The sequence below is a fragment of the Colletotrichum gloeosporioides genome, assembly GCF_011800055.1.
Source record: "Colletotrichum gloeosporioides strain Lc1 chromosome Unknown consensus_36, whole genome shotgun sequence".
Lineage (NCBI taxonomy): Eukaryota > Fungi > Ascomycota > Sordariomycetes > Glomerellales > Glomerellaceae > Colletotrichum > Colletotrichum gloeosporioides.
Window position 1 is genome coordinate 327,118 of NW_025544681.1, and position 21,981 is coordinate 349,098.

At 56.9% G+C, this 21,981-nt stretch overlaps 6 protein-coding genes across 6 annotated transcripts; 2 read left to right on the forward strand and 4 right to left on the reverse strand.

Moving 5' to 3' along the window:
• Positions 1-127: 127 nt before the first annotated feature.
• Positions 128-820, forward strand: GCG54_00006006 (uncharacterized protein; the record flags this gene model as incomplete). Its single annotated transcript, XM_045406020.1, has 1 exon — positions 128-820. The coding sequence occupies one exon, from the start codon at positions 128-130 to the stop codon at positions 818-820; it is 693 nt and encodes a 230-aa protein (XP_045265403.1).
• A 196-nt stretch (positions 821-1,016) lies between these two features.
• GCG54_00006007 (putative aspartic-type endopeptidase opsB) lies at positions 1,017-3,055 on the reverse strand (the record flags this gene model as incomplete). The annotated part of the gene is made up of 3 exons (XM_045406021.1): positions 1,017-1,102; positions 1,608-2,808; positions 2,864-3,055. 3 exons carry the CDS (start codon positions 3,053-3,055, stop codon positions 1,017-1,019), a joined length of 1,479 nt encoding a protein of 492 aa, XP_045265404.1.
• Positions 3,056-7,243: 4,188 nt separating this feature from the next.
• On the forward strand, positions 7,244-7,922 carry GCG54_00006008 (V-type proton ATPase subunit c; the record flags this gene model as incomplete). Its single annotated transcript, XM_045406022.1, has 4 exons — positions 7,244-7,278; positions 7,338-7,350; positions 7,408-7,729; positions 7,780-7,922. The coding sequence occupies 4 exons, from the start codon at positions 7,244-7,246 to the stop codon at positions 7,920-7,922; spliced, it is 513 nt and encodes a 170-aa protein (XP_045265405.1).
• Positions 7,923-8,086: 164 nt separating this feature from the next.
• Positions 8,087-11,080, reverse strand: GCG54_00006009 (Vacuolar protein sorting-associated protein 18-like; the record flags this gene model as incomplete). The annotated part of the gene is made up of 3 exons (XM_045406023.1): positions 8,087-8,171; positions 8,222-10,802; positions 10,861-11,080. The coding sequence occupies 3 exons, from the start codon at positions 11,078-11,080 to the stop codon at positions 8,087-8,089; spliced, it is 2,886 nt and encodes a 961-aa protein (XP_045265406.1).
• Positions 11,081-11,776: 696 nt separating this feature from the next.
• On the reverse strand, positions 11,777-13,218 carry GCG54_00006010 (uncharacterized protein; the record flags this gene model as incomplete). Its single annotated transcript, XM_045406024.1, has 2 exons — positions 11,777-12,794; positions 12,848-13,218. 2 exons carry the CDS (start codon positions 13,216-13,218, stop codon positions 11,777-11,779), a joined length of 1,389 nt encoding a protein of 462 aa, XP_045265407.1.
• Positions 13,219-16,693: 3,475 nt separating this feature from the next.
• GCG54_00006011 (UDP-4-keto-L-rhamnose-reductase RHM3) lies at positions 16,694-18,146 on the reverse strand (the record flags this gene model as incomplete). Its single annotated transcript, XM_045406025.1, has 4 exons — positions 16,694-17,265; positions 17,315-17,850; positions 17,917-18,052; positions 18,110-18,146. The coding sequence occupies 4 exons, from the start codon at positions 18,144-18,146 to the stop codon at positions 16,694-16,696; spliced, it is 1,281 nt and encodes a 426-aa protein (XP_045265408.1).
• Positions 18,147-21,981: the final 3,835 nt, after the last annotated feature.

Genomic DNA, 21,981 nt, shown 5'->3' on the forward strand with positions numbered 1-21,981 from the left:
CGGTTAAAGCCTGCCTATCAACAAAGAAAGACAGACACCCCTGCGAGCTGCACGTCTTCCATATATACCCCTCCGGTTCCATTCCAATGTGGATTGCATCTCTACTTCACCAAACTTTGTGGCGAAAATGACGACCATCCAAGACATCGATCCTGATTTTGTCGACTGGATCATCAAAACTGCCAGAACACGCATAATGTCCAACGACAAGTCTGTCTACTACTTCGCCTACGGCTCAAATCTGTCCACGACCCAAATGAAACAACGCTGCCCATCCTCTCGTCTCGTCGGCCTGGCCATTCTCAGAAACTACACTTTCATCATCAACGGCCGAGGGTACGCCAACGTCGTCCAAAACGGCACCGACGACGTCGCCAACGACGCGGGCGTCTACGGCGTCGTCTACAAGATATCCCCCGAAGACGAGGCTTCCCTCGACAGATGTGAGGGCGTTCCCTACGCCTACACCAAGGAGTACATGACGGTCGACTTCATGAAGCTCAATTGCAGCGAAGCCCATCCCAGCTTTTTTATCCCGCACGCCGCCTCGAACGAAAGCGAAGACGGCAGAACTATTGACGACAGGATAATTTTCAAAGGAGACCGCGTGCTAATCTACATTGACCGAGAGAGAACATGTCCCGGCCCGCCGAACGCGGAGTACGTTGACCGTATGAGCCGCGGCGTCGAAGAAGCCTCCGCCCGGCTCGGCCTCCCGGAGGCGTACGTGACTGGGACCATCGGGAGGTGGATCCCCGGACTGAAGATCCCGACCGCCTTTCCGGCTGCTACCGAGGACCTGTCGTCTAGCGATTCTTGAGCGAGCTGGATAATGAGGGGCCCATGTTCGGACGCCAGCCCATCCGGACCGAGGCTCGATTCCGAGAGCTTCAAAGTCAATCCGCTCCCATCGTGACGGCACGACACAGAAAAACCCCCTTCAGCAGGCCTCGAAGACAAGACGCTCAAACGCATAATACACCTAGAAACATGTTACCTCTTGGCAGAGGATGGGACTAATCTTGGCGCTCAACGAAAAGGTCAGGGGGAGCCGAGGCCACAGGTCCCAGGGGTGAGCCCTCGACCGAGTCCGACACAGTAGCTGGAACCGGATCCCGTTTGGGACCACCCTTTTTTTAGTGTTTCCCGGGTCGCACAATCAGACGAATGGGAGGAGGATATTGGTCACGAAAACGGTTTAGAGCAGAAACACCACACCAACAGAAATAGAGTCATGATGAACAGGGTCACCATACATCGTGAACTTCAGGCACAAAAAAGCTTTCTTCGATTAGCCAATCATGCGGCTCTAGGTATCTAAACCGGCACGATGTGCCCGTCTTGTCGTCTCATCTCGTCTTCCTCTCTTTTTTTGCTGAATCGTCCTCCATGCCCCTCTCTCCAAAGGAATGAGTGCTGTGCTGTGCTGTGTGATGATGTTTGTGTGACATGCTTGCTTTCCCCCCCTAATAACGCCTTGCTGATGCTCAGCCATGCTCATGACAGTGGTAGGAAAATAAACGCCGCCGCAATGCATAAAAATGTTGTGTGGTAGTAAAACTCATGAACCCATTACGTTGGTCAAAACGCTTCTCAAAATAAAAGACAGAACCCGGTGGTGAAAGCAGCGCCCGCCGCGAGGAGCGACGCGGCAATGGGCCCGAGGGACGGCACCGCCGCGCTGCTGCTGCCGCTGCCGCGGACGAGGCCGGCGGTGGCGGCGACGGGGTTCGCGACGGCCACGGCCGAGGGGACGGCCTTGCTGCCGGTGCCGATCTCGAGGACGTTGGAGCTCGTGGCGTTGTACTTTGTCTGCGCGAGCGAGACCTCGTTGTTGTCGAGGTCGAAGACGACGTACGCGGAGCGCAGGAAGGTGTCGCCGAGGACGTTTGTGCCGTCGCCGGCGGGGGCGATGCCGAAGAGGCAGGCCTGAACGCCGTTGGAGAAGGCGATGCGCTTGCCGGTGATGGGGATGAGGTCGAGGACGAGCTCGTTCATGGGCACGGTGATGACGGGGTCGGAGAAGGTGAAGGTCATGTTGCCCGAGTTGGCGGCGGAGCAGGGGATGAAGGCGACGCCCTCGTCCTGCTGGTAGACGGCACCGACCATGGAGAAGATGGTGGTGACCATGTCGTCGGGGAGGTAGGTCAGGGAGGAGCCCGAGTCGAGGAGCACGGCGAGGGCCATGTCCTCGTTGAGCGTCTTGGAGCCAAGCGTGACCTTGGTGAGGGTGATGAGGAACTCGGAGTAGGCGCTGCCCTGCTTCTGGATCGGGATCGTCTTGAGCTCGCCCTCGTAGTGGTCGGTGTCGACGCCGCCGAAGAGGATGTTGCCGGTGCTGGCCTGGAGGTCGTTGAGGTAGAGGCTGAAGGCGTTGGACTTGATCAGGCCCTCGTCGACCATCTTGGCGGGGAGGTTGTCGTAGGGGTCCTTGCCGGCGCGTCCGACCTGCACCTCGTTGACGCGGTAGCCCACGCCGAGGATGCCCTGCGCCGAGGAGCTCGTGTAGCCGATGCCGAACTGGAAGTCGGTGAGGGTCGACTTGCCGATGGTGAAGGTGTCGGTCGCGTAGTCGCCCGAGGCGCCGGAGCCGTCGACGTACGAGATGTTGAACCAGCTGCCGACGTACTTGTAGGTCGAGGACGAGTTGGCGGCGTAGGTGCCGGAGACGGAGCACGGCGAGCCGGTGCCTGAGCAGAGGCTGGAGCTGGCGGTGTTGACCCAGAGATCGCTGGATCCGGTGTCGAGGTGGAATCTCATCGGTTGTGAGGGTGTTCCGAGGGAACCATTAACAAAGTACAGCGTTTCCTGGGTGGATTGTTAGTTTTCCCAGAATGCTTCGCGAAAAGTCTGACCAACTCACCAAGTTGTCCAAAGTTGCTTGTACTGAACCTCTCCTTCTCAGCATGTCCCTCTTGTTGCGAGTGTACGGTATCGTTTCTCTGTGCAAGTCCAGACCAACCACCTTGGGCGCACCTGCCTCACTCTTCTTCAGAACAAGTCCCTCTGCCGGCAGCAACGAGGCCGCGAGGGCAATTAATGTTGTCGATCTCATCGTGTGACGGGTATTGTGTAATTCGTGTACGATCTTGTGTTGTTAATCGTTGTCGAAAGGCTGATTATGAGAGAAGTCCCGGGGGCTTGCAGGTCGGCTGGCCTTACAAGCGGGGAGTTGCCAGGGCTGTATATAACAGTTGAGAAAAAGACCGTTGTTGGTTTGCGAGTCGGATTCGTTGCTATGAAGTCATTGACGGCGGCGCTAGCGGTAGTAGTGGTAGAAGAAGAAGTAGTAATTGCAAATTGAGCCAGCTGCAATATTCGGCGTTCGGATCGGGCGCGCGGGACCGGCACACGGGGGTGGGGAGAGGATTCGTCACCCACGATGGTGGCGGAGTTGCGTGTGATGAATGGAAGACTTCGTGGTTGGGGGCGAACTGGCACCGACCCAAACTAAAGAGTGAAAGGGCTCTGCACAAACACCACACACAAAAACACACACAACTCAGCACAGCACAATTCGCAGTAACCGTGGGGTGGTTCTTTTCCTCCTTCTTTTCTGGCAGTTCGCGACTCGTGTGAGTGCTGGATGAGTAAGGAGCCCGTTTAAAGTAAAAGGGCGGCCAAGCACAACGCAATGACGGAAAAAAAATAAGGGAGTCGTGGTGGTAGGTGCAGGAACATGAGATGCGTCGACGAAGCAGCGGGCTAGCTTCTAAAGTATCAAAAGTCAAAATTCGGGGAGTGTTCTTTGAATAGAAACAGCCCGGGCGCTGGGCCATGCGACAAGGCGGGAGCTGACACTGCCAAGTCGCAGCACATTGTCCTAAAGGTCTCATACAGTCGCAGAATTGTCCATCGTCGTCATGCTCGGCGGGGCACTGGACGGTGCGTGGACAGGGTCCGGGGGGGCTGTGTGTTGGGACGAGGCCGGGAATGCCTCTCCATCTTTCCCCTTCCATTGTTGGTGACTTGGTGTCCTTACTATGCAGTGATGCACCTATGGAACTCGTCGAGTCGTCGTTGTCGTTTGTCAGGGAGAGGGACTGAGCGGAACGCATCCACCTTAGTCACGCTTACACCGGGAACACGCTCGCCAGTCAGAAGAAGGGACGTCGATTCCATTGCATACCTGCTCAGCTGTGCTGCTGCTGCAAGCCCTGACTCCTGGGAGCAGAGACGGAGGCCGCTGCATGTCGTGGGACGACGGATGGGCCAGCGAATTGTGCAGAGGGAAACTCAGGAGGGAGGTAGGGGGAAGACCGACAGGCTCGCAAGCTGGGACGACCCCGGCATCAACCTTCTCGAACAACCACAACACTGTGAGTGTGAAGTCGAGTGAGTGCGTCCCCATTCCCAATGAGGAGGAAAGCTAGCGTGCATGTCAGGCGGAGCAGACGCGTGGCCGTGCTGGGCCTGCACCCGACCGACGCCTGTCCGGCCTTTCGAAGCCGCTGTGAAGTGGGAGGACCACGGGCTGGGCAGGAGGTCGAGTGGTCGATGTTGTTGCCATTTCCCAACTGCTGCGTGCAGAATTTCTCCCTTCACCTCGCAACCTCGCACTTTCTCTCTGCAGCAGAGCAGCCTGGCAGGTCGCAGACGACGCTGAATGGTCGGTCGGTTGTGCGGGCGGTGCGGGCACCAGGTGACAGGGATGGTGAAACAAGACGCTCGAGGGGGTTTGACGCTGCAAGCAGTCGAAGGACTGCAAGGAGAAGTCTGAAGTCGTGGTGGTGTTCCTCCCCCCCTTCCCCTTTCTGAGCGAGCGCAGCATCCTGACACGGCTACGCGGGAACATCAGACAGCCCAGACAGCTCTGGAACCAACGACAACCTGCGCAGAACAACCATGGCCGCTACTACCTTACCATCTCCTTAGCGACCGAGACATGGACATTTTAGCGGCCCCCTCAGCTACCTCAACGTCAGCGTAGTTTGTATAGTAAGTGAGGTTACTGTGAGGAGTTAGTAAAATAAAGGGATCCTATTTGCTATAGTAGGCCTATGACGACGCTTTTGGCCTCGTGAGGGCTCTACTTACCTCTTCTTTCTGTGGCTTCGTACTGTGGATAGCGAGGCTATCTCCCTACTGGCTGTGCCTGACGGAAACTAAAATGTCCATGTCTCGGTCGCTAAGGAGATACCTTACTGAGCCACAGCACAGCACAGCAGAGCACAACCATTCGTCCGCGGCGACCGCTGTAAACTCCGATGATGAGTCCCAACCCGCTGGGACATGCATCCGGACGGGCGCCAATTGACGCCAACCAGACGACCAGACGACCAGTCGACCAGCTCACTCATCACTCCGTCCGCGACTGACGACGACGGGGGCGTTCGTTTGACGCAGCGTCCTAAAAGTAGTGACACACCGACCGTCCCTTCACCGTCCGCTGTGCCGCCAGAGCCGCAACAGCGTCACCTCTGACTGGTCCCAGAGAGCCAGCGCAGATCCCGTTCGCGCCGTTCGCGGCTCCGGAGTGTCGGAGACAGTAGTATTCCCATGGGGGGTTTGCGTTGCGTACGAATGCTTTTCGCCCCGGGCCTCCAGCTCCCTCCCTCGAACCTGTCTCACGCGCTCATGGATTGCGCAATGGAAGGGGAAGGACCGTAAGCCTCCCGCCCCCGTAAAAGCTTCATCGGAGCCGACTGAGCCGAACCGCCGCCGCACGCGACGCACTTGGTCCCTCGATGCAGTGATCGCCACGACAATCCGGAGCCACCGAGCCGGTGTGAGCAGCCCGCGGCCAGCAGCATTGGAAATAAAAGCGAAAATAAGAAAAGAATGAGAGAGGCAAGGGCCAAAAGCGGAAGTGGCCCGTCGTCATCCACCTGTTTACCTTCGTCCAAACCCGCCTACCTAAGCTAAGCCCCTCCCATGCCCGATGCCGAGATCCGACGGCCGGGATGTGGCGTCGTCCGGGTCCCCAGAAAGCCCCAAATTCCCGGCGCTAAAGCGTCCAGACAGGAGACAAGACAGCTCACTAACAAAGTGTCGGTGACGACGGAGGCGCGGCATCCTCCTCTTGGCCGCAATCTCTGCTGCCAAATGGGCCTCTCGTGTTTGGCTGTCGTCGTATTTCCATGACCGACGAAATAAAAACAACCTCGGAGTGGGCTGCGCGGAGGGAGAAGAATATTACTTAAAAATGAGGAGACAAATCCACTTTGCTGAATCGAGCAGACCGCGGCACCGAGATCGTATCGTAACACTGCGATTAAGCATCGTCGCATTTTTGTGCAATGCAAAGCCTCCGCCCGACTCATCCACCCATTCGCTCTTTTCCCGCCTCACCTTTGCTGACCCAGAAAAAAGCTAACCCAGTAGAAAAGAAAAAAGGCCGAGTTTACGACGGGGGTCCTTTTTCCTGCAGGAGATCTCCAGAATTAAAATCCTTCGACCGATTGTGACCGCAACGGCTTTTCTCCCTTTCCCCTTGGCCCGTGCATCGTCGGACTTTGCTCCTGCCAGATTCACGTGATGGCTTTCCCTGTGCTTGCCTGATACCTTACCTAAGGTCCCGCTGGGTCCACCCCGTCCGGACAACGACCGCAGGCCGGATTATCCTGCCCCGCTCCCGAATCGGCCCAACTCCGACTGGCTTACACCCACCACCCTCACAACCAGCGTCTTGAACCAATCACCACGTCGTTCCAAGACCTCTCTGCAGCACAAACGACACGCAACGCCACGCGCACATCACTCGCCCGACGGCTGAAGCTGGCTGATAAGACTCGGGACTGGATTGCGCCGTTGCATACCTATGCATGCGAATGAAGGCTAGTGAGGTGCAACGTAAAGTTGGGAGACGAAAAGCAGACATAACCCACAAGATGAATAGGGGAGTAACTATGCTCAGTACTGAAATTAACACGGAAATCTTTACACAAGAGCGCAGCAATATCTGACAACCAAGATGCCAAGATGTCGTGGCCTCTTGCTTCGTCTGCATGAGCCATGGCTGGGTGGTCAGCTCGGATCTGTCTCATTGGGCGGCACGCCACCTAAATGATCCTTCCTACATTCAAGGGCAAAGAAACAACAGCAAGTCGGACAGCCTTATGGCACATGCATCCAGGCAGCCGTATGACAGTCCAGATATAGAGTCTCACCGTAAGCGTAGATAAAAAGAAGCGAATTTCAGACATCACGCACCACCCCTCCTCTCCTCGTCCCCTTATTGAACCTGCTCACTTTCGCTTTCGCAAACCGAATACCTCGTGATAACCACCTACACCCCGTCAAGATGAATACCATTGACTACGTCGCTCTAGACCTCTGGTACGTAACTCCCTCACGCGCCGCCAAAGATGTCTACGCCGTGCTGACCCCGCTCACAGCCCGGCCTACTCCGTAAGTGTCACATCACCTCCAAAACCAACGACGTGACCCATGCTCACACCGCGTAAGTCCTTCTTCGGCGCAATGGGCTGCGCCGTCGCCATCATCTTCTCCGTCTTCGGCGCCGCATACGGCACGGCCAAGTCCTCCGGCGCCATCTTCCACAGCGGCGTCCTGCGCCCGGACCGGCTGATGCAGAACATCATCTGCCCCATCATGGCCCAGATCCTCTCCATCTACGGCCTCGTCGTCGCCGTCATCATCTCCGGCCGCCTCAACAAGAAGGGCCTGGCCCTGCACAACGGGTTTCTGTTCCTGGCCGCTGGGCTCAGCGTCGGCATGTGCGGTCTCGCGGCGGGCTTCGCCATCGGTGTCATTGGAGACTCGGGAGGTGAGTCTAGTAGTCGCCGGGTCTGTCATATTTACTCATGAGCCATTCAGTGAGGGCGAGCACGCAACAGCCGCGTCTGTACGTCGGCATGATCCTCATCCTCATCTTCGCCGAGGTTTTGGGTCTCTACGGCACCATCATCGGCATCATGCTTGTATCCAACGCAGTCAACGACTGTCAATTCGGCCCATGAGACAGTTTCTCACTAGGCTTAGGAGTAATGGAAGGAAATCACGCCGTAAACGACGTGTCTCTTGAAAACTTAATTGATTGAACGCCGGGTATTGCAGCCATCACGCTCTCATGCAAGGGTACCATACATGTACAAAAGATACGCTCTAATTGGCCCCCACCCATCTATATCTTCCACTCGTTCAGGTTGTCCTGCGGCGTGACAAAAGGCTCATTAACCCTCTTGATGGCGAACTCACTGCATAGGATGCTACAGATTGTTAGTAAGTAACGCAGGAAACCCTCGAGAATGAGACTTACCATGCAGACGCCACCAACGAATCCAACTCTGTAATCATGGCTTCCCTCTTAGCCCCGCTGACGAGGCCCTTGCTGATCTGCACCTGGAGCTCGCGGATCCTCTTGCTCGTGCCTACGCCGGCCTGCTCAAGCACCCTCTTGCCAAGACAGTCGGAATGGAACGAGTGCTGGCAGGGGAACACAAAGAACTGCCTGCTCAGTAGTGGCAGCCCGCACACGTAGCACTTCTCGCCCGGTTCGACAATAGCGTACCGGTGGTCGAGCGCGGCAATGTCAATCTTGATGTTTGTTGCCGTCTGCGACGACTCATCCATCTCCTTCTTCAACGCATCGATGTTACGGCTGTAGTCCTCAAGCGCCGTACAGATCTCCTCTTTGAAGTCGTCGATGACTACAAAGTCGGGAAAGAAGGGGATAAGGTCTTCAATCTTGAGAAGTTCACACCGCTTCAAAAAGTCAATCGCGGTCTTGATGCCGTTTGACTGAGATATCACTTTGCGGGCTACTGCAAGCCACAGCTTCTTCCGCAACGGCGCATCGTTCATGGGTCTGTCTGCAATCACCGACGCCAGGTCCACCTCGTTGTGCGACAGCGCCAGGTCGACGGCTTGCAGGTACTGGCCCATGCTAGTGTAAATGTGCACGCAAGAAAGCGTCCGGTGATGCTGGATGCACAGACGAAGTGCAAAGTCCGGATCGTAGTTGGGCTCGGGCCCCTGAGACTCGAGATATGACAGCAGGCCGGCCTCGTCCTTGGAGCTGTGCGATGCGTACATCGAAATGAGCGTGTTATGCACTGCCGAGTCCTTGGAACTGAGCTGGATAATGACGTATTGGAGGTACCGAATGGCCTGGTTCTGCAGCAAGCTGCCCTCGAAGTTGCGGTTGTACTCGAGCAGCGCCGGGATGAGCTTTCGGGGCTTGAGGTCCGAATGCCGCATCAGGATCTCGACTAGCTCCGTCGCGACGTGCGTCATGAGCACCGTGCTGTGCCGGTAGAACACCTCCGGATCGGTCTGCTTCTTGAGAACCTTCAGCACCTCATCCCACCGCTCGCGCTGGACCCAGTATGACAAGACGTAGTTGTAGTCATTGATGGCGTTTGCGAAATGCAGGAGCTCCTGCTCCCGGCCGTGACTGCTGATGACGTCGTATACTGTCCGGCGATCGAGGTCTGACTTGTACTTGTTCACGAATTCCTGGAACTCGCTCTCGACGGCTCGAAGCTGCTCCCTAGACTGTGCCGGGTTGAGGCCATCCGCCAGCTCTGCCTGCGTGATGATGGTATCGTCCAGCGAGTTCAGCTTCGCCATGAAGATCTCCACGAGCCAGCTGGCAATCATGATCCGCTGCATGACCGCAGCTTTCTTCAGAGTGGCCAGCTTAGCCAGGAGGTACTTTCGCAGAGCGTCAGGCTCACCAGTGTCGATGAAAGTCAGAGCCACCTCCTCGAACGGCTTATTGCTGCGGCCGTACACCGCTGCCGCGTCCATGAACTGCCTCTTCTTGACGAGATAGTCACCATAAGCAGTGGCCACCGTTTCCCTCTGCAGCGGCGTCTTGGCATGTTGCAAGGCCGCGTCAAATTGTTGTAGTTGAAGCATAATCTGCCAAATATTTCGGTCCTCTTCGTTGACGACAACCTCGAAGATCTCCTGGCTGGTAAACATCCAGAAAGTATTCTTCTGCAGGTCGACACACAGGCTCACTGCCTTCTGTCCGGGCTCCAGGACCGTTTGGTCATACACAACCTGCCCGGTCAATCGGTTCGTGGCGACCACACGACCGCCAATAAGATTGACAATGTGCCACTGCGTCAGCACAATCGCCTCAATAAAGTCCGCCGTCATATTACGTCTGCCTGGCCCCTCGGACGAGCCAAGCTGTGACCGAGGCAGCATGCTGGACTCGGCAAAAATCTTGCTGCCTTCCGCACTGGATGCCAGCTGCCCGTGGAACACACCTTGTGCCGAGAGCCACGCGTAGGCTCTCTCGTGTGCCTCATCCTCATACGGGTTCTGATCAGGAGGGTCCGGTGAGACAACCAAAGCGGACACCGCAGCACCCGACGAGCGTGACAGCTCGTGGATCGTGGGCTGCTCCGACTCAAACAGCTTGGTGTAGATGGAACCTCCGCTATCATGGCCGCTGCCGACCTTGCCAGCCAGATGAAACAGCCGGCTCTGTGTCGCAATCAGAACCCGCCGCATGTCTGGCCGGCCGGGTAGAGTGTCAGCCCAAAGACCCGTAATGGGTCCATCCGGCAGCTTGTGCAGGTTCTTGAGCTTGATGTCTTTCTTATAAAACTCCGAGGTCGTCTCAATGAATGCCTCGTAGATGTTTCCGTCGGATGCACCGAGGAGGATCTCGCGGGTCGAAGCGGTCGGCAACGAAGGGTTCCAGGCGACGCTCTCGATCGAGACCCCCCGCAGGCGGGCGAGGGCTCGAGGATGCTTGTGTTGGGAGTGGAGGTAATAGTTTTCCCCGAGCGCCGTGCAAATCAAGAGATGTGAAGCTGTCGGGTCGAGGAACATGCGGCGAATGACGCCAATCTCCGCGGGTTTCTTCGGTAGGTCGATGTCTGTCAAACAGCTGGTCAGCTATGGGAGCCTGCATCGTACGCCATTGAAGTGACGCACCATCAATGTCTTCGGGCCTGTTCAGGTCGATGCGAAGGATGCGCCCGTTCGAGAGGGCCAGAACGAGGACGTTATTCGCGACTTGGGCGGCGACGAAGTCGGCGGCGATGGAGAACTGCAGCTGGACTCGCTCGACGATGAACATGGGCAACGCGGCGGAGTCGTCCAGGTCGAGCACCCCGTTGCCGGCGGCGAAGCCGTCGGACGGATTCAGGGCCATGGTGGGTTTGTGGGCGCGGTCATACGGTCATCGTCGCTCGGGTCGGGGTTGGCAAGAGTGCTGGCGAGGTCGCCCGCTGGGTATGCGCATGGAATGCAGCTCTCTGGAGGCTGGGTGTTGATGCCGATCGGGCGGTCGGCCGCTGTTGGATGGCGCACACCTGGGAGGATGACATAGGCAGGGAGCTCTCTCCTCGGCCCCCACCGCAACCTGGGAGCTTTGGTACGTACCAACACTCGTTGTCTGAGCTCGCGACTCTCGTTGATAGCTCCGGGATCAACCCAATGATACCTTGACCTTACTTTGGGTGCACATTTTTGGAAGGGATTTTAATTGTGTCAAGCAACACCCGGCTGAGGTGATTTATTCTTCGACAAGCTCCGCTACTACTCCGCCTAGCCCTTACAACCACGGCGCATCCGTCACAAACCTTTGACCTGTCAACGCAACATCCAGTTTGTCCACCGTGATTCTTTTTAGTCCACCAAGACCCCGGGAGAGTAAAATATGTAAAAGATATGCTAGATGACATCGCTAATATGACCAGCCACTGTCCGCCGGTATGAAACGCGATATATGCAAGATATGAGAATAATTCGTGCTCTGCCGAGTTGTTCGTCACTCGGTCAGAGGGGTCAGAGAATTACGACACCAAACTGCCTCCTCTTCCTCCACACTACGATTCACGAGGTTCGCTTATGCCTCGGATGCGTCCTCGTCAGCCCTTCGCCTGCTGTGGTTGTCCTCTCTCGCCGTATCATCGGTTTCTGACGCCTCGTCCAAAGAGGTCGGGAAAGTTCTTGCTGGTGGCACAGGCGCATTGAGCGGCTTCCTTCCGACCAACACTCGAGCCTTGACAATCAGCCCGTGAGACTTGATGGGATCCCTTGCCAGACGGGCCATCTCCTTCGCAACGTTATGGCATGCCTCCTTGACCCTGTCTGGCTCCCAACCCATGTACGTCGTCAACGGCCTGAGGCACTCTGCCTCCAAACCGTCAATGCAGACAATCAGCCATAGCTTGCCTTCGCCCGTCTCGACGTTGATCGGGATTGTGTGCTCTGTAAGTTTGATATCCGTGAAACCGGCGTCGCTCAACATTTTGGGGTTCATGTGTGATACACCTCTGGCGCGGCCGGCTTTTTGGCCCGCGATCGTGAGGTCCCTCTGCAGCTCGTGTATCTCGGACGACGGAGGGAATTCTGACAAGAACTTCTTGAAGCCCTGCTGGTCATCCCACTCGAGTAGTTCGATCCAGCCGCCAGGCTTGATGACCTTGTAGGCTTCCTGGTAGATGAAGTTCCAGTCCGTGAACGCCGCCATCATGTGGCGGAAATGCACCAGGTCGAACGAGTTCAGCTCGCGTTCCCACTCCAGCTCGGCGTCGTCCACCTCAAAGAAGCAGTTCATCGGTATTGACGTGGGCGCGATGGCGGAAATGTCGGTACCGATAACTTCGCAGTTCGGGAACTCGTCCGCCATGCCGATCGCCCACTCGCCGATGCCCGTGCCAATATCCAACACTCTTGTCGGGTTCTCCAGCGGCACCGTGCTCAGCTTGCCGTCGAAAACATGTAGGTATACTCGGTGGATCAGGCTCATGCGGCACATTTCCCATTCATCGTTCGGGAGGTGGTAGTGCGGGCCACAGTACCGACGGCCATTTTCCCACTGATAATCCAGCTCTCGCTCCATGAAGGACCGCGTTGACGACCTGCATCTTGTCAGCCATTGTCTCCAAGGCCCTCTGAAACAGGTTTCACTCACATGTCTTGATGGCTCTGGGCCATGCCATAGGGCATCTCGGTCCGGTGCGACTCGCTCGGTCGTGGGTAATGGCTGGGCGCGAACACGGAAAAGTTATCGTCGTCGTCGTCTTCCTCGTCGACCTCCATAATCTCCTCCTCTTGCGAGTTCCAATCGTCGTCGGCGTCGAGACCGGCCTGGGAGGTCTCTTCGGTGCTCATGATGCTCGTCATCTCGGTCGCAGCGCTCTCGCTCTCGCGCACGCCGCTGGACAGGCCGTCGCTCGAGTGCGAGGCGAGCTCGTCGGTAGTGGACATGCTTGAGGCGCCCTGGGCGGGGTCTTGTTTCGTTCTGGTTCCCTTCCGCTTCTTGGTGCGCCGCTTCTTGGCCATGGGCGGCGGCCGGTACCCGTGTGTCTGTGCCACCCGCTGTTGGAGGTCCTATCGCAGTGCAGAGTGTCGGCGGCGCCGGAAAATCATATCATGGCCCGCGGGGAGAAACGGAGGGGCATGTGCGGTGCGGTTGCGGTTGCGGTGCGGTACGAGCGGGTGGGCGGACGGGCAAGGCGGGCGTCGATAGTGGTGGTTATTTTGAATAAAGGGGCGGGTGGATTTGGCGGCCCCCAAACGGAAGGGGAGCGGGCGGGCGCGGGCGCTTTCGATTTTTCGACGAACGAATCCGGGCCGTCGGTTGGTTGGTTCTCTACCTAGCTCGTGCTGGCGTGGAATGTGAAGAGAAGCCTTTTAGGGGCGTCGGGTCTTGGCGGCGAAGAAGAACAAAAGAGAGGGAGAAAGCGAGAGAGAGGGACGGACAGGAAGACGGGCCTTTCTGATGAAAGAGGGAGGAGGGCCTGGGGGACGTTTTGAGGATAGGTAGGTACGGATAATCAGGCGACAAGACGCAGCAGCGCAGCGCAGCGTGAGGTATCCGTAGAACAGGCACTGGAGCAGGTAGGTAAGGTAGGATTAGAACTGAAGGAGGAATGGGCTGGCCCCCGGGGAAAGGTCCTAGTGTGGTGACGGTGGCCAGTGCATGCTGCGCAGGATCCTGACAGCTGCCGGGATGGGACGTGGGAACCGGCGATGGATTGGGAGCAGCGAGCAGCGAGGACGGGTCCAGGACTCCAGGGTGGAGAGCGTCTTTCAAGGGTCCCTTTTGGCTTTTTTGGCTGTTGGACCGTGATGCGCCCGAGGAAGTGGATGTTAGATGGGCGGCGGCATGCGCCGTTGGCTTGCTTCTTTGCCGCGCCTCTGCCGTGGACGTGGACGTACATACCTAAGGTAGGTAACAACGACTTGAACCACGGGAGCTGCCTCTGGTTGTTGATGGCCATGTCGATAAACGGCGTCTTAATGGGGGATGGGGGGAAAGCCAAGGTGTCAGTCATAAGGCATTCGCATTACCAATGCTATGCCGCATGTGTTTCTTTCCTTCGTTCCATGTTTGCGTGCTCCGTCAGAATACGACGGCAACAGTCAACAGCAACAACAACGTCGCTCCATCTGCAAGGTCAGTCATTCATTAGCGTCGTCCAAAACATATTACACGGCACAGAGCGAGGTGAGCTCTGCCAATGACACCGGGCCAGACGGCCAGTATGCTCCAACAAGCTGCCCTGTCGTCGCACCCAACACATGCAACAGACGCAGCAGCCCCTCCGTCTGGCCCCTCGACTGCATGAGAGAAGAGACCAGAAGCCAAGCTGATTCGACTCGACGCACTTGGGACGGCCAACGGGACGAAGGCTACTGCAGTCCGGCGCAGCTTCCCCTATGCACGATGGAGTCCTCGCGCCCACAGTTCTCTCTCAAGTGCTACCTTACCTACCTCAACCAAAGGACCCAAAGGACCCAAAAGACCCAAAGGCCCGCCAGCCAAGCATCCGCTCCTGTGGTTCACTGGCTTCCGTCCCACGATAACGGGCTCTTCTTCGCCATCCAAGTCCGAGGACGAGGGAAAAAAAGGTAGCCCCTCTCTCTACTCCCCCGCCGATGCGAGCCCAGAACTGTTCAATCCCCCGGCCCCAGAGTCTCCACTACAAATCCGATACTGCAGCGTGGTTGGCCCGGCTGACGGGGGTGGTTGGGCCCGCGTGTGGGTTCTCCGGTTCCCCGCTCACCCTTCGCTGCCCAGCAAACTCCAGTCCCAAGGCACCATACAGCAGCAGATTGTCATTTCACCCAGTGCAGCGACTCACCAGCACACCCAACCCAGTCCGAATACTCCAGGGGGCCACGTCTGCCGCGAACATGGTATTCGTCGGGCAAGAGAGGAAAAAGGAGGCAGGACGCCTGGCCGAGAGACGAAAGCCGCAAGTCTGTGCCCATCGACGCCGCTGAAGAAAACGAGCCCCCCTTACACTCTTGGCCCTTGGGCATCGAAAACCGGGGGGTTCTGTCTCCTCTACGGATACTTGTCGGCGTCGTTTCATTCGTCCGGGCGGCGGAGTCGGACACAGCTCCGATGGGCAAGTGAGCGATCGTCAGGTAAAGCCCGGCCCGGATATCAGCCAGGAGACAGGAGAAAAGAACCACAGATACGGAGTTAGAAAGCAAACAAAACCGAGGGAGTAATAGCTGTGCCAAAAGTGCGAGTCTCTCCGCCCCTCCTCCTCCTCCTGCAAAAGTCTTTCAGTGATCCCGACCCCCTCCCTCCCCTTGCTGCTGGGTTTAAATGGGAACGCACCCGTCTGCGTGGTTCCCAAAACGAAGCGAATACCGCCCGCATGGGCCGTAGCCAAGGCCTTTCATGCCCTTCTTCCCCCTCCCTCCCTCCAATCGACGACGACGGCACCCACAGGCTGAAAAAAAAGAAAAAAAAAGGAAAGCCTGCTGCGCGCAATCGTGCAAAAAGAGGGGGGAAGCTTGGGAGCTTAATCAACGAGGGGTCGGAATGGACACCCGGCCAAGGGAGAGTGTGTGAGGCTCGGGTCCCCTTGGGACTTCTGCGCGAAATAAACGTGGTTCTAGCCCTCCTCCCAAGGAGAAAAAGAAAGTACGACTACCTTCGCCGTACGAGGTTCTGCGGCACAGCCAACCCCTCGCCTGTTACACGAGCGCGGCCAACTTAACACAAGCCCATCATCACGTCACTCTTAGCTTGGAGTCCTTTTGCTTGATGCCACCTCGCCTCGACAAAATCCATCACAGCTAGACGACCGTGACGGGTGACGAAGCTGCAAGACGAAACTAGGAACCACTCATCCCATATCCGAATCCGTAAAAGTTAGGGTAGCCTCGGACTGCGAACCAAACATCGCGTCCCCGCGGGAGCGTTACTCCATCATTCGAGCCTGCACGAGCCCTCGCTTACGGATCGGCCCCCGGTTCCGACCAACGGCGGCCGTGATTCCAAGAGGGGGTTCGCGTGGCCCGGCCAGATCCGCGTCTGCACGGTCTGGGTTGACATGAAGTCATAGCTCACATGTTATTCCATCCACATCAGGCCTACTTGCTCCTTCGTCGACACCGTTGACGAATAGGCTCCGGGCGGCAATCGTCTCCGTCGACGCCAGATCGGCATCCGCTAGAACTGGCCGGATGAACCATCAGTGGCGTACTGAGACCTCCAAACTCCCAACGTTGAGTGGTTCGATGAGGAGACGCGCACGACGCAAACAGCATGCGAGGGAATACCAATTGAGTAAATCGCTTTGAATTTCCTATCATTCAATCTCTATGATTAACTCCATAGGTACGTTTCCATATGCCTCCTTATCTGCGCCAAAATCATGTGCAATTTGCCATGCAAACCTCGTGCCAGTCCCAGGCGTCGCAAGTCTATAGATTTACATCATAATGAACGGGACGTCTCGTCGTGTACCCTCATGCCCCGTAGCCATGCCGTCCTGTAAGTTTTGAGCTTTTGTTAGGCCCTGACGGCATGGCCATTTCCGTTGCCGTTGACACCGTCCGCAGTCTTCCTCTTCTTGTTCTCGGGCGTAGGCGGCGAGTTGCTGATGGGCTCCTGATCGCCGGACACGTCCAGACCCTGGACAACGGGGAACGGCGTGAGGACGTTGGTGATGTCACCCCACCATTCCTCGCCAAAGCGACGGTACCAGTTAACCGTGATCTTCAGGCCCTCGGCAAAGCTGGTCTTCTGATCCCAGCCAAGCTGACGCAGTTTGGTGCCGTCGACAGCATAGCGGTGGTCGTTGAAGGGGCGGTCGTGGGTGTACTTGACCCAGTTCTTGAACTCCTCCGTCGTGTCGTGGGGGATACCCATCTCCTTGAGAAGATGACTGCACAGGTCAATGTTGGAGATCTCGTCGTATGAGCCGACGTTGTAGATTTGGCCCATCTGGCCCTTGTGGAGGATGGTGTCGAAAGCATCGGCAGCATCTCCGGCGAACAAGTATCTGCGAGTGGGGCTGCCGTCACCGTGGAGGACGACGGGTTGACCACGGTTCAGCAAGCATGAGAACTTGGGAATGATTTCTGTGACAGAGTCAGCTTGAGATGAGTTCACAGTCAGAAGCATACTCACTCTCGGGGAACTGGTGGGGTCCGTAGACATTGTTGCTACGGACGATGATGACGGGAAGCTTGAAACTCTTCTGGTAGGACTGGACCAGCATCTCGGCGGCAGCCTTGCTGGCAGCGTACGGGTTGGTGGGGGCGAGAATGCTCGTCTCTAGGAGGTCATCGTCATCGTCGTTGACCTCACCGTAGACCTCATCGGTGGAGATGTGGATGAAGCGCTTGATGTTGACGCTCTTGGCACTCTCCAGCAGCACGTGGGTGCCGTAGACGTTGGCGTGTGTGAATCCGTAAGAGTTACCGAAGCTCAAATCGACGTGGGACTGAGCGGCGAAGTGGAAGATGGTGTCGATCTTGTACCTCTTCAAGCACTGGACGACTTCGGTGGGGTTGGTAATGTCGCCGTGGACGAAAGTGAAGTTGGACTTCTCGTTCAGTACACGGGTGTTGTTGAGCGACGAGCAGTAGTCCAGCTTGTCGAAGGACACGATGTTGTAGTGATCAGGGTAAGTGAGAGTGAGATGACGGACGAGCCAGCAAGCGCTGAGGGATTTGTTAGTGCCGCGGGACGTGATACTGATAAGGCGCAATGCCAAGACCGCAACTTACATGAAGCCTGCACCACCGGTAATCATGATGTTCTTGACATCAGGCAGAGGCTCGAACTTGGTGCTTCCCTTGAGAAGGGGAGCATCCTTCCATACACCGACATCCTCAAAAAACTTGCGGTGGCCATTGCTGTAGGCTGAATTGGTCAGTTTTGGCGATGGTGATGGAGACATGTTGTTTGGGCGATGCTTACTGGCCTGCTGCCGGTTCTGACCGTTGAGTTGAGTCATTTTGACAGTGGATAAATGTGGTCTCTTGCGATGAAGCTCCGAGAGAGTGTGGGAGGTTGAAGGTTATTTGGTGTCGGGGAAGCTCAAGGAAGGTTTGAGGTTCGTGGTAGGCAGCGAGTCAGTTCGGGCGAGATGTAGCTACAAATACGCAGAGCAAGCTGCCCTTTCAAGGGAGGTGAAGGCTGCCCTAAACTCACTTTAAGCTGGATGCCCACACGCAAGACACGCTCCTGTCGGGGAATTAATCTTACCTCAGATATGGGATATCCCTATCGCTGTCTAGAGCGAGGCCATTGGCGATCTGTGCCCGACCTGTCTCACACCACCCGAGTCGCGCTGAGGCAAGGGATGTTCGGCGTGGGCCACGGTGGTCGGTGGTCGGGGTGGGTTGGGCGGTTCGCAAGACGGGATTCGCTGAGGTCAGCAGGCCAGGTGGGATCGCACTCTCAGCGAATAATGGAAGGGCGCGAAATGGTATGAGGAGGAATTTCAGATGTTCGGCCGAGACTCTGTCGTCAGTCCGTCCGTGGATCTTTGGGTCGAGAATATGCAGACGTGGAGATCGGTGTGGCACGGAGGATGTGAAGGGCGAGAACTGGTCAGCCGGGACACCTGCCACCTTTTTTAAGTCTGCAAGAATGACAGGTCAGAGTTCAGATAGAGAGTCGGCAGGCCGCACGAAGCACAGCACCCTCATGCAAAGCAGGGCTGTCTGCGGAAGTAAAGTACTTGTAGTCTTGCACCTCTTTTGGCGTGTGTGAGAGGTGAAGTGGTGTGTAAGAGGAGGGACGACGGTACGGTGCGGTACTTGGTACGGGCACTTTGGTAGCTTCTGCTAATAGCAACGAGGGCCACGGTGAGATGAGTCGGCCGGTGGACAGATCAGCAAGGGTTGCTCGATGGAGATGATTGGCGTAAGCTCGACTGGGGAGCAACAGGCCAGGAACAGGTCGGATCGTTCTGAATAGAGAGCACAAAGTACCGGGCCGAGCTCGAGGAGGTACTTGGCGACGAGCTTGAAGAGGTCTCTGCGGTGCAGCTTGCGTGATGCAGAGGGCTGGATGGAGCTTGTTGGATACAGCTGCGCAGGCTGGGCAGGTACACGTGCTACTGAGAGGTGGCTGCGATGCGATTACGACTGCAGCTACGGGACGAGACTCCAATAAAGTGCAGGGCAGGCGCAAGCAGGCGCGGGGTGCTATTGGAAATCACAAGTGTACTTGCTAGGTAGGTAGGTAGGTAAGGTAACTCCTCAACAACTGCAGCACGACGGGACACCGGGCCCCTCACGCTATCAGAGCAGGTCACTATCAACAAGCGGGCTGCAGGTGCAGTGCAATGGAATTGCGGGTGAACGAATGGCGCCGAATGCTTGGGGGCGGCCATTGAGAAGCGCACCTCACTCACACTTTGGATACCGATCTAGCCAGCCCGTCCGGGTGGGAGGTGGGCTGCTCTCTCCGACTACAGGTCTAGCAGCGATGAGGACGGCCGTGATTGGCCTGTTGCAGCTGGAGAGTGGATGGTGGGGGTGGACTCCCAGAGGGTCTTGGCAAGGAAGCAACACTTTGAAACATGACGCTCGCTGTGTTTGTGAGGCGCTGTTTGCTGCCCGGCGTCATCTCTCTTGCTTCCTCTTTTCTTTTTTCTGCGTCCCCTTCTCCTCGCAGCTCGCAGCGTACCGGGGGCCGATCAAGGGCAACCTGGACATGGAATGGCCGTCTACCCGTCCGCGCCAGGTTCAGGTTCAGGGACAACACAATGCCGCGCACCCCTACTCGCCTCGACACCAAGACACCAAAATAACCACCGCGGGCAGAATGGACGACAATAATACTTGTCGATATAATAAAATGCAGAGCAAAATAGATGAGATTCATCGACACCGCAGAGTACCGCCGTTCCACCACTCCAGGTGTCCACTCCCCATTCCATGTCCATTAACATACTGTCACCATGCCGTGTCATGTCACCCGTGGCTTGGGAGGACAGCTGATAGCCTTCTTGCGCACTAGCGCCCGATGCTGCGTGTCGCTGTGCACGTCGAAATCAAGCCAAATTGGAAATGAAGCTACATAGCATCCCTAATTAATTGTGATTCGTGTGAGCTGCGGCGACTCGAGTCCTCGGCCTCCAGTGCCCACCATTGGTATTTCCTATTTGGGGGCAACTGGACCTGGACCACTCTGGACTGCCGAGGTACGTACCCCCGCCTCCAACACCAGGGCAGGCGCTTTTCCATCGGTAGTTCCTGCGCTCCCGTCGTAAGGCGTGTACTTTGTACTGCGCACCTACCTTGCCTCTCGAGTCTCCGATGGCACCCTACGAGCGACAGCACCGAGACCCTTAACCTTCCACGACCGCCAGGAGCCGCTCTATCTTGAGATGCCGCACGCTTGACAGATGCAACCCCAATCTAACCGAGACTCCCAATGGAATGGGTCCCCTTCGTTCCGCGCAAGCTAATTGACGCTAGGGAGAACGACTACGTACGTCTTCCTTCTAGACACTGGACGCTTTCTACGCCTGCTGTGGCCACCAACGAGTTTCACTGATAGCTCGTTGCTAGTGCAGTACTGCAACTTCGAACCATCAGAACACTACGGTCTCAGCTCGCCTCAGCCGTGGCATGTCGCAGTCGATCAACGCCTCTGGGCCGTCCGCTAAGTCTCATTAGGCCAGCCACACCACTCGTTCGTCTGCCATGTCCCACGGAAGGGATAGACTGTCGCCAAGGCTCTGATGTGCTTTTTCCAGCCTCGGACGAGCTCAGGACACCTGTCTGCAGGGAGAGAAAGATTGCCACATTAATATCAGGGGCGAAGGAATGTTCACGCAATATGCTGATGTTCAGATAGATCGAGGTCGCAACTCCGACCTCCTAAACGCCATCTGTCATCTCCGCCAAGCCACACGTGTAACCCATCTGCGTTGAGCTGCTTCCTGGCCATTATCAGCATGAGCCATGCGCCCGAGCCTGCGGTAAGCACGACAGGGCCACATCGTGTTTATACGACATGCATGGTGCCCTCCAAGACCAGTTCGTGAGCGGCCCGTGACGGACGCCACAGACAGCCTTGGACGGTGTAAACATTGGATTCCGTCGCTATTCCGTCGACGTTCACGGACTCGCTGACGAATGTGTAGTCGGCGCATAGTCTTCCATTGGATGACGACGAGCGGAGCATATTAGTCCGGACTCCCACTCGCCCGGCAGCTCCAACGTGGAGCCGTGATGACCAGAGCCTTCGCCAGCTCCGGCAGCACGCGCGGGCGCGCCGTCTAGACCGGGGAGGGCGGCTGCGCGTCTCTTGTGGCTTGAGATGGTCCTGTGGGGGTCTTCCGCGCAAGAATGTGGTGCTCATATTTACCACGCTCTTCCCTCCATATCTCGGATTGGCCCACGTACCACACAGCCTCGTGGTGTCCGGGGAATGCTGAAACGCTCCAGCGTGAATTTTCGGAAGGCAAGGGAAACATTGGCCTATCCCAGCGAGGCGCGGAGTGAACGGTAATCAGATTCCACGCAACCACTGACATGTTCATCGCGAGGGATATGCGCCAGATGATCCGACGATTGATTGCCGGCAGCGAGCAATGGGGGGCTCCCAAGCCCTGACAATAAAGTCAAGAGAAGCTAAATTTGGCCACCAAGGGAGCCACCACCACGTCCATCGAGAGACCCCGTCCCGCCGGCGGTGCGGTGCGGGCTTGCATGCTGCTGCCGTCTTCAGATGAGATTGACGCAGGGGCATTGAAGATCATGGATCAGGACACGGCGAATTCTCGAGAAGCGGTGATGCCAAGTCTTCATCACCTCGCTGTTCTCGCAAGG